The sequence below is a fragment of the Hetaerina americana genome, unplaced genomic scaffold (genome assembly GCF_022747635.1).
Source record: "Hetaerina americana unplaced genomic scaffold, ioHetAmer1.1.p SCAF_4, whole genome shotgun sequence".
In the NCBI taxonomy this organism is placed as follows: domain Eukaryota; kingdom Metazoa; phylum Arthropoda; class Insecta; order Odonata; family Calopterygidae; genus Hetaerina; species Hetaerina americana.
Genome location: NW_027286985.1, coordinates 103405930 through 103417940, shown reverse-complemented (window position 1 = coordinate 103417940; position 12011 = coordinate 103405930). Strand labels below are relative to the sequence as shown.

At 41.7% G+C, this 12011-nt stretch overlaps 1 protein-coding gene across 2 annotated transcripts in view; it reads left to right on the top strand.

Moving 5' to 3' along the window:
- The window catches only part of LOC139692305 (patched domain-containing protein 3-like), a 215023-nt gene that overhangs the window by 192012 nt on the left and 11000 nt on the right, over positions 1 to 12011 (top strand). For both annotated transcript variants that reach the window (XM_071590411.1, XM_071590410.1), the window contains exon 4: positions 10245 to 10588. In XM_071590411.1, the coding sequence (XP_071446512.1) occupies positions 10245 to 10588 (344 nt within the window). The remainder of the gene's footprint in view (positions 1 to 10244; positions 10589 to 12011) is intronic.

The window sequence follows — 12011 nt, the reverse complement described above, 5'->3', positions numbered from 1 at the left end:
GAGGTCTCATCAGCTAAACAATGCAGCCTCAGCAAGCCTCTGAGGATAGATGTCGGGTTCCAGGACTCGGGGTGAAACTGTTGTCCAAAAAGCCAACCTACGCGACGGTAATTCCCGGAAGCAGCATGAAACCTGCTTAGGGCCAGGAACCGTAGAACACACACAGTACTATGGAACCGTGTAAAGGACCAGGGTCCATCAAAAACCTACCCTAAGCCGGTAGGAAATGCTGCTAAGAAATAACAAATTAATGGGTTCGATATATCGGACATCAGTCACCTCGCATTATCGAAATTGTTCGAAAACTCAACGCTGAACGGGGAGTGCCGAAAAGACTTCGTGACGATTTTATCCAGCTGTGAATTCGTGAGGGGCAGGTATTACCGGAATTTACCCCATTGGAAACACCCGCGTTCCTCTTCACGCAAATAGATCTTACCCACTGGCGCGCGGATTGATGGGAAGTGTCGTCTCTCTCTGTTTCGCTTCGGAGAGGGAGGGGGGATAGACTCTTCGGCCAAGCGCTTCCGGTGACGAAAAGGCTGCCGAGTAAGCGCGCGCACCGTATGCGAGTGGCAACACCAACAAGAAGCCAGCACCAGGTCTCTCCTTCCTTTTCCAAGCTCCGAAATCCCTCTTTCGACAGTCGGCCTGCTGCTTTCGCCCATACACGAAATGCCCTCCCTCGAGGCCTTCAACCCCCCGAGCCGAATTCCATGGACGGCTGTCATGAGAAGTATTCGCACTCAGCCCCAGTGCCTTAACCCGATTCGAATCAGGGTGGTAGCTAGTTTCTTTGATTCCCGTTCTTGAATTTTTTCCCGATATTTCCGACGAACTTCCTTTGACCCGATTCTTTTCCTCAGGGTCTGGAATCTGTGTTTTTTTACGTAGATAGTCCGCTATCGCTTTTTAACGCTTCAGGTGCATTACTGAAGCCGTTTCTGCTTTGTATTTTCGGTTTGAGCCTTCACGCTTAATGGTCAATGGAAAAATACGAAATGATCACAAAACTAAATGAAACATCGCTCTCAACGACAGAATTCACGAGTTTTCGTAGAAATTGCGTGATTTCGGACATTTTTTCGATTTTCTCAACTGAGTGGCTAGTCTGTAAACGCAGTATAACGAGAACCGAAATAGTTGTGAGCAGCCTTTTCGTTAATTCAAACGCACCCTTTCACATCCCGCCTCTTGTTTCTCTCGTGAGACTTCCACCCCAGGCAACCAACCACAGATGCGTATGCGATCATATTCGGAAGGGAAAGTTTTTCCAACGTTGAAGATCGTTCCTCCTCGGTTCTCATTTTCGCCCCACACGCCCTCTCCTTCCTTCCCTCAACCATTTAATACCACTCTCGCATGTTGCTTCACGCCTTAAAACTAGAATCATCTACCTGAAGCCATAAAAAATTTCATATTTTCCATGATTGGATTGAATGGTTCCTTAAATCAGCACAAAGTTAGCATATCAGTTGATTTGAACATTGCAAAATGCACACTGTTTCACCAATATGCGACTGCACTACATTTCTGCGATTACTGCGCCAGCTAAATGAAAAATCTCTTGAATTCATTCTTGTATTATAGCGTTTGGCTTGAAATTAAAATTCCATTTTCCTCACTTTAATGCAACATTGCAAGCAAAGAGAAAAACGTGCAAATTTAAAATGCTATACATTGATAACTATGGGACTTTTACCTCCACCATTATATAGAAATGTCACTGAGTAAGAAAAAAGGTAGGAAAAGGGAAAAGTGATTTACTTTTTGCTTCGTCTCGGGGTGCCGCAAAATACGAGAATGCAAGCTTCAATTTTTTGAGTGCGCGAACTTCACGTGTTCAATACAAGCACCGAAAGGTGAGAAATATGTCAGATATATAATTAGACCAACCGTGCTAATTACACCCTTCTAAAATTTCTATCCAACATTTCACCTAACCTATCTAACATTTCACTCGTGTTTTCTCGGTCATTATTTCAAAAAAAGGGAAGAATAGACCAAGGGAGGGTGTATATTGCTAGATTTTTAGACCCTGAGCAACTGGATACATAGGACCGAGGAAGAAGTAAAGGGCGCTGTTATAAAAAGACAAATTGATGGTGAAATTCACAAAAACGCCGATGACGTTGAATCTTCCATGACTGGAAATCGGTTCGCGTCCACGATTTCAAAAAATACTTGAGTAGGTATTAGTTGTTTTAGATCAATTCCAGCTAAAAATTCAAATTCGATTAGAAAAATGCTAATGATAAGGCAGGATTAAGATTAAAAGAGTGCACGATTATCTTTGCAGGCAAAGGCTTATGTGAAACAATGGATTTCGATCCTTTTTCAACTCAATAACAATCAAGTATCACGAAACTGTACATGTCTCAAAGACTGCCCAGATACAAATAGGAGACGGAGAGTCCAGATGGGAAGTGTTAGGAAGAGGTGTAAGTTAGGGTTGTCCATTATCGTCAGTGCTGATCAACGTATATGCAGAGGAAATTATTATAGAGGCATGGGAAAAACTAAAGATAGGAATGAAATTTGGAGGGTAATTCGTCAAATCAGTTTGGTTTGCTGATGACCAAGCTTTAGTTTGTCAGTAAGCTAAGGGGTTGCCAGTATTGCTGAGTGCATTGCAAATTCAGTGTGGTAGATATGGGATGAGAATCAATGTAAATAAAACAAAGAATAGGCAATGTTCCAGGAAGAAAAAGGCTAAGCTAAACATTAAAATAGGAGGGCAAAAACTAGAGTAGGTGGAACAATTTACGTATCTCGGAAGTGTTTGAGACCAACATGGTCAAAGTGGTAAGGACGTAAGCAGAAGAATTGCGCTGAGCAAAAAGGCTTTTAAAAGGAGAAGGGGGTTGATGACAGGTACGTTGAGCAAGGATGTTAAGAAAAGGCTCGTAAAAACTTTGATATGGAGCGTAGCTATGTACGGCGCGGAAACGTGGTCGTTGAAGGAGGAGGATAGACGTAGACTGGAGGCTTTTGAAATGTGGGTGTGGAGAAGAATTGAGAATGTGAAGTGGGCAGAAAGGAAAACAAGTGAGGAAGTCCTAGGTATGGTTGGCGAGGAGAGGGGATTGCTGGGAGAAATCCTATCTTAAGGAGACAGAAACCAATGGATGCAAACATATTGATTCGCAATGGGATGCTGAAGATTGCGATAGAGTTGAGAATGTTAGGCAAACAAGGAAGGGGATGGAATAGGATATGGATGTTGGACGGGATGAAGGGATGAAGGAAGTGTACAGAGATAAGGAGCAGCTTGTTGTAGAGTAGAATTTTGGGTTGTCTTTTGTTAGGAGAGAGATTAATTGGTTTAATAATAAAATTGATTAATTCATTTTTAAATAAAAAAGAAATATTTGATTATACGAGGGTCATCCGGAAAGTAGTACCCGTTCGTGAAATAAAGACACAAAAGTAAATATTAACAAACATAAAAAATTTTATTTGAAAGAGGATACTTTAAACTACTTCTCAACATAATCTCCAAGCAAATTAAGGCATTTGTCATAACGTGTGACAAGTTTCTGTATTCCTGCTGCATAGTCCTTCGCCGCCAGCTCATTGAGATACGCGAGGGACCCATCTTGCACAAATTTTTGCATAATGCAGATGGTGTTTAACAATTTCATGAACAATTGTTCGAGAAACATTGGGAAAATGCTCACAGATGCCATCAATTGTGACGCGCCGATCGTTCCTCACGAATTCGTCAACTGAGCTCACCAGTTGGTCTGTAATGACAGACGGTCTCCCCGAACGCTCATCGTCGTGTGTGTTCCCCCTCCCCATGTTGAAGTTGCGACACCACCGCCGAACAGACGACTCGTCCATTACATTGTCTCCATACACCTCCTTTAATTGGCGATGAATATCACATGGGCGAACGTTTCTTGCATTGAGGAATTTAATCACTGCCCTCACTTCACAACTGGCGGCGTTCTCAATTTTTTTAAACATTGTAAACAATCACAGAAACAACACAGGCAATGCTAGCGTCACGCAACTTGGCTCAGAGAAGGCAGACAAGCCACTGAAGCTATCTGACCTCGTCCAGCGGCTACTCGCGTCGTCAGCACTTCATGCGGCACGAACGGGTACTACTTTCCGGATGACCCTCGTATATCCAAAACCAACCTTAACCGGTACATTACCGATGATAATAATAACATATCAACGCTCCTCTCACGCAGATTTGGACATTATGCGAATGCTAAAAGTATACCATTCGTATATGGGATTTTTACTACATTATTATTTAATTTTTCGATCAAGTCCATTTTATTCAAGGCCATATTTGGCTTGCAAGATTCCGCCGTGTATATCTGCAACCCTCGGCACACAAACTAGCGCGGGAAGGTATATGTGCGGTACATCTACTGAGTTTGGAGGTAGCCTAACACCTTTCATGTACAAACAACCGATTTCCAATGATTTATGAAGTAAGCATAAGAAAAAGGAGATACGAGAAATCTGAATCTTCGGATATTAGATAGCACTATTGGAAGGGAACAAGCCATTTTCCTGGAGTGGGAAAAAATATTTCCATCATTTGAGAGAGTAATGACCCCCTACCATAACGAAACTGTAATCCGCGATCGGTGGAATGATTGGGCAAGTATTATAGAGTGCGAAATTTCCTCTGTTTCTTCTATTTCACGATAAATTTCAACTCGTCCCAGTTTCACAAAGTTAAATGCGTGCAAATTCATCAGAGAGAATAAATGAAAAAAATGTCACCTGGTCACACATACGATAGGTTTTAATGGGGAAAATTTCCAGATTCAATTAAATTAAAGTAGCCAAGATCAGAGTTCATATTACGAAACTTCTCAATTTTTAGTGAAAACGATTAATTTGTGCCAAGCTTCATAACAGATGCTATTTGGCTCGATGACCAAATCAATGTTTGCCGCCGAAATACAACTTTCTCTCAATTAACTCTAGCTTTGTCCGACTAGAATAATGGCCAACTCTCGCAAAATCAAAAATAAATTACTTTCAAATGTGATAGAAGCCCTTTTAAATCTTATGGGATTCACAGCGACACAACTTCCATGAACTGTCTCTTACGTAGCTATCTAAATGTCTGTGATCCCGCCTCGAAAAAAAGCCACTGCACAAATCGACAATGTGAACTCCTTGAACGGAGATCATGACCGGACGACGTGTTCTACGTTTGAAATAAGAAACAGACCCACTACCGGTGGGTCCCACAATCACGAGGATTCTCTCGGAGGCTTTCGCGGCGAAGGTCGTGTTCCTCGGGAAGGCCCCACGAACGAATTGCTACCACCCACTGACTGCCATGCCCGCCGCAAGACGACGCCGCATCAGGGTGGTTGTGAAACGAAAGACGATTGGAGTTCTTCCAAGACCTAAGCGGCCTTTCGTTTTCTCTTTTTCCTTCTTTCGTGTTTTCTATCTAACTATCGCCGTCGGACTACGGGGCGCCTCCAGAAACCTAATCCATCAGGATGAAATCTTACTCCCTCACTCAGGAGCAGGGTAACACGGACGGCATTTCATTTGCAATCACAGGGTCAGTCCTAAAAATAGGTAGAATAAATCTGGGAGAAATTGCATCGCAGATCAAGGCACAAATTTCTAAAATTCTTCAAAATAGCACCCTTGTGCACCTACGCACCGATACCAGCGACTTCACCAGTCGTGGTACCCTTCCTGGAAGACGTCAACGGGAACCTCGTTAAGTCCTCTTTGACGCAATTCAATGTTCCAAAATGGTTGTCTCTCTTACTCTTTTTATTCTCGGGAAGAGACTGAAGTCCGGCGGTGCCACCTCGAGGCTGTCCGTAGGTCACTTTCACAGCGATCCAAGAGATCACGCGAGATTGTCACACGAGCAGCCTTATGATCTTCCGACAGCACCTTGGGAACCATCTTGGGACACACCTTTCTTTTGGCTAAATATTCTGTAAGAATGAGATATACCGTCGTTCTCGGAATATTGCATTCTTCTGCTAATATTCTGACACTCAGGCGTCCATCGGCATTGAGCATGTCTCTCACGTTTTGCACGTTTTCGTCGCGCTGTTTCGTTGACGGACGTCCAGGGCGTTCCTCATCGTCAACATCCTCTCTACCCTCCCGGAATATCATCTTGTGCCAGCAGAAAGCCATTCTTTGGGACATTGCTTCATATCCGAATGACCATTGTTTCGGTCTCCGAACCCGAATTTCCGAACTTCACTCAAATTTTCATCGCGTATCGTTGCTCAATGGAACGTAGTGAATTAGCGACGTGACCCGGGAGCAGTGGTCCAGTCTACATCTACATCAATACCCTGCGAGCCACAAAATAGGTGTGTGGCAGGGGGTGTAGCACCAGGAAGAAAGGGTAAAAGATGAGAGGGTTAGGGTTTTTCAAACGGATAGGTTAAGGTGGGGGGAACAACTAGTGGCGGCCCGCACACTGTGACGGCCCGCAGAAAACTAAGGTGGGTCGCGTTGCTTTCCCAAGACCTCCCACCTCCAGCCATCCGAGTCGCGGGAAAAATCATTCCCCCTAGTTTTGGGGCAGATCCTGTATTTTCGTACCCGAGAAAAGATGAGAAAAAATAGTGACTGAGACCCTTAATGAACAGAGACCCTACCTTTAAAGAAATCATCCTTATTACTCTAATATTACTCTCTTATTTCCTTTAAAATGCGTCGAACTGGAATTGAATATGGAAAACAAACAACGCTTGGCATTCGACAGAGCGTTTCTAAGCACGCGGAATGTTTTCCTAATAATTTCACAAACCCTCTTTACTCCGTATGGTGGAGTAGACAACAGGTAAATATTTTTTTTCTTTAGCTCCTCAGGTGTGTTATTCTAAATCTGATCCATTACATACTCTTTATAAAGCAGACATAGCCAATCCTATTTAATTCAGAGGGTATTCACATGTTAAATACTATATGCTAAAATGCATTTGGTAGTTCTCTTAATAAGCCCAGTTCTAAGTTTCACTGCTCTTTCCTCCCTAAATCAATGTGAAATATAGGTAATATTTTTTTCTCGTTTTAATAGTGCTTGAACTGCCATCTGCAGTGTTTTGTTTCATAATTTTTATGTAGGCATAATGTTCAAAATTATAACGAACCGCATGTCTCTTATTCACGTAAATCGCAGTAATCGGTACAATCTGACACCAATTTTCCCTCTGTCTCAAGTGTGTATTCACCGTTCCTGGTGCCTACGAGGAGCCAAATCATTCTCAATCGTCCACACCCAAGGAGGGTAAATCGAAAAATGGAGCGCCCAAGGGCGAGTGGCGACGCTGCGCAGTTGACCAAGGAGTTGACTGGTTGATTTTCCGTCCTGATTCGGAACAATCAAGGCTTCTCTGCTGTCCGAAGGGAATTCCTCCTTATCGAATGAGTCTCTCAGTGCGGAAAACGTGAAACTTCCTTGACGTGAAAATATAATCGCCACGAGCTAGGTGACAACGTTTTGCATATGTCTACACCAAGCCCAGAGACACGCCGTATGGCCACATATGCATACGTTTATAACCAGTCCTGAATTTCCACAGATGAATATTACGCCATACGATGCAAACGAGGCATCTCATGGACTGGCGACAGAGAAACCTTAGCTGATGGTAGTGTGTTGAAACTGATTAGCGATGGGAAGGAGGCGCAGTCTGCATTCAGTTAACTCTCGATACTTCAGCTGAACAGCACTTAGGATTTTGCGACTGTGGTGCTTGTTGAAAATTCGATGAAAGCGTCTAGCCTTCATGAAAGCACTTGAACATGAGAACGCCGAGAGCGCACTTAAAAAAATTAAGCCCAGTGACAGCCATTGAAAAACGAACGATTTAACTCCCACATCAGGCTGATTGGGTGACCGGGATATACTGAGTCAATGTACCTAAATTTGGTGGAGTGATCAACACTTCAATTTCTTAATTTGTCCTTTGGACGCACACTTGAGACGTTTATCTTTCCCTTGCTTATAAATGAAAATCCAGCGGTCATAACAGGAAACAAACTCTCGTATTCCGAACTTATCGCTCTAAAGATATCAATGAACTAGCGCCATTGTTTCCGAACGTAATTCCTCTTAAACAATGATCGGCCTCTCGAACTAAGGTTTATCCGGCGCGACATTTTACGCATAGTACCTTTTCATAAGAAACGTATTTATCGTAGAGTTCTATAATGGACACCATAATGTCTGAAAAACTACTGGTAACTAAACGGAGACTGAAATTTAAATCTTAGGCATGGAGCATTGACGTAATAATGCCGGAAAGGGACCATTTAAAATAAATTCTAATCTGTCCAATAGCAATAACCTGGCCTTTTTTATCCTGAAAATAAAGCCATTTTCTTCTAACCCTCAGGCAAAAAACCTGAGGAAAGCGGGCATCCATGAAAAATTAAACAATTTGTGTTTTTAATTTTTTGAGCATTTGGAGATTGCTTTTCCAATAGGGGATTTCAAAATACTTCCAAACTGGTTATCACCCCCGCTCCTTCTTTCTCAAAAGTGCTCTATGGAAATAATACTTTTAGTTTTCCCTAATTTGAATATTTTGCTAGCTGCTCGACGTAGTTGTCTTTGTTTCGTCCTGTATTTCCTATTATCGCTTTATAATGGAACAAGTATCCTTTGGAAGTAACTAAAAATGTACTAAAAGAGATGCGGGAAACAACGAGAACTGGTTGCAGATCATTTCTGGGTTTCTTGAATATTCAATTTGGTATTCCAAATTTAGTGTATCGGACGGAAATGATCATAGTATTTAGAAAATTAGAAGAACTCCGATAGCATATACAAAGAGGAAGGAATCGATGACGACGACCCTAGAAGGAGAGAGGAAAGTAAAAGAATTTGAAACGTAGAATAATGTTGTGTAGCACCAGAAGTTGAGAAAAGAGGATAAGCGTAGACCAGAAACAGGAAATATGGCTACGGAAAACGATAGAGAAAATAAGATTAGCAGAAGACAGAAGAGATGAGTAAAGAGGAACAAAGATTGCTAAGTATATAAAAGATAAATTGAGTAGCTTCAGGCGTGATGTGGTGGAAGTCGAACATAATGAATAACTGATCGTAGCACTTTTCCACTTGATAAGTGGAAAAGTGCTACGATCAGTTATTCATTATATAAAAGATGTTTTAGAGTAAGTTCGAAGAAGGCAGGAAGTATGGATGGAGCAGACGGATGGAGAGGAAGGGAAACTGGGGGTCGTGAAAAAAGGAGAGTGCTTATTAGAGAATGGAGGAGAGAAAAAAACAAATTGAATGACAAAAGTGGTTGGGGAATATATTATATGATTAGCTGAAGGAAAGAATGCTATGACACAGTATACGATAATGTCACATGTACACAATGGGCTAACAGCAATAATACAATTAGGGACAGCTAGGCCAGCTAGGCAGTCGAGGTAGAAGATTTGAGCACACCGTGTGGGTCGAATCATCTCATGCCACGACCCTCCTTCATTGAGCGAATTATGTACAAGAAACGAATCTACTTACCGCCTTCATGTGCATGTCATGTGTCATATGTCATGTGCATCCCCTCTTTCTCCCCAATCCATTTATTTCCCTCTCATATACATCTACATAATACCTCGCCAGCCGCCGCTGGGGCATGTGGCGGGGGGTGCTAGGCCAAAACAGAACAAAACCACATGAAAAACAAAATCATGTTACCTCTGCACAAATATCAGTTTGACTATGCACTCGATAAATTTTAATCAGACGAAAGAGAGTACATACTTACAACAATATTCGATAACAGGAAACGTGTATGCAAATCATGCTGTAGAACAGTTAAAAAGATGGATCTATTAAATAAAAATAATAACATTCAGGGTATCGACAAATCAATCCGCTATCAATTCTAATTATCTTCTGCGCGATTGCTGTCATATTTATTTTGATCTTTAATGATCATAATCATTCCTTTAAGAGGAAAAAACGACATTTTCAATCTATCCGTTCTACAATAAATCTCCCTGATTTTACATTGGTGATCTGATCGACCGTAGTAAGTCGCGGCTTGTAACATGTCCTTAACACCCTCAGATAAGTAACCTCCCTCAAACAAATTTACGTAGTATATTTAATCTGTACGGAGAGGTGCGAAGAAGGCATCCCCTTCCGGGGAGGCGCACCCCTCTGGGGGGTGACGCCCATCTTCGCCAGGGCTCCTCCCATCCCCAAACCATCTCTTCAGGCCGCTAATCAATCTCTTTTTCTGCTTCAGAGGCGCGGCGTGGGAGGAAGCCTTCCTCAAAGCGGTGGGCGAAGCGGAGGACGGCAAGATATTCAAACACATTTCGACGGCCCGATTCGCCTCCAGGACGCTGGATCTGGAGCTTGAACGCAACACCCACACCGTGGTGCCTTTCTTCGGGACCACTTTCATGGTGATGCTGGCTTTCTCCGCTCTGTCCTGCGTCATGGCCGACTGGGTGAGGGCCAAGCCGTGGCTCGGATTCCTAGGCAATCTCTCCGCCGTGGCGGGCACGGCGGCCGCCTTCGGACTGGTCATGTACATCGGGGTCCCCTTCATTGGCATCAACCTCGCCGCTCCTTTCCTCATGCTGGGTGAGTCTTACGTACATCTTAATGATATAGATTTATTTGACACAAGGGGTACAAATATCAACGCAAATCAAACGTGAATGTCATGTAAAAGTTTACTGGAAAATATATAATCATTATATTTGTCAGACAGGAATCCCCCCCTCTCATTATAAGCCTTAATGAGAAAAAAAGTCTTTAGATTACGCTGTAAATATTTAGCAACAGATCATTGAGACATCAAATACTCACTTATTCATCACCTAACCACAAAGTTGATGAACGATTAAGTTAACAAACATTTAACTCAAAAGTTTTTTTTAACCATTCTTGATTTCTTCTTTCCATTAAAATTCTAATTGTGAATGTTTTGTGCATACTATATTACTGTACAACTCTCAATTCCTTTAAAACACAAGGATCCAAGAGTTTATCGGGTGTGGTAGTGGTTCGATTCCCGGGCACGCCTCTCAGGGTACCCTCAGCTACACCCAAGCTGTGTGATTTTCCAGATACCAAATCGTACTGGAAAACCGTAGTCGGCAAAGGGAAACAAACTGGTCCTCCTGCCTTAATGTGTGAATTTCACATGCCATTGAGATTAGTATTGAGTGTACTCCACTGACACCTACAAGACCAACCACAAGGTTGATTACTGTGTTTATGGTTCTTATTCAAGACTTTATATTTTAAATAATTTGCAATATGACTATGGTAGTATAATTCTCATTTGACTGAATATTAAATAGCATTCCTCAATTCTGATGCCTACTCAAAGAGGACATATCAGACCATTTTCCGCTTGAATAATGTATTCTTAGGGGTGGGCAACAGACTTTCCTCCCATTTGTTCACTTAAGGTAAGTTTTTTCAAAAGACTGGAATTGACCAGGTTTAAAATTTTATTAGTTAACCATATATGCTCATGAAATGGATCTCCTCGTCCAACAGTCTCATATATCAGCATTAAAATTCAATAAATGCCAATTATTGTAAAAAATATGCCCATCCATATAATATGCACATCCACAGAATAAATATTCATCAACATAGATTGAACTAATTTTATTAGAAAAAGGGTAGTGTGATTTAACCCTTCATTATGAAATACTTCCCTGTTGACATTTTATCTATTAGGGTACCAAACAGAACACTGAGTAGATCTGTTTAACTCTGTCTTGCAAATAAATGCATTTAGAACCCATATGGGACATAACTGTACACAGGAAATTCATAAATGCCAAATTTATGAACCAGTTGTGTTTAAACAGAAATAATAAAAAATTATAAAACAAAACTGGAAAACAAAATAGTAGATATTCCTCATATTACTTCATACTCCAGATGAAGCCAAACTGTCACTCTTTGTTGAGTTAATCTCTATTATAATGGTCAAAATATAATACAGCTATTTTCCAAATAGTAATCAGACATGAGCAATTTATTC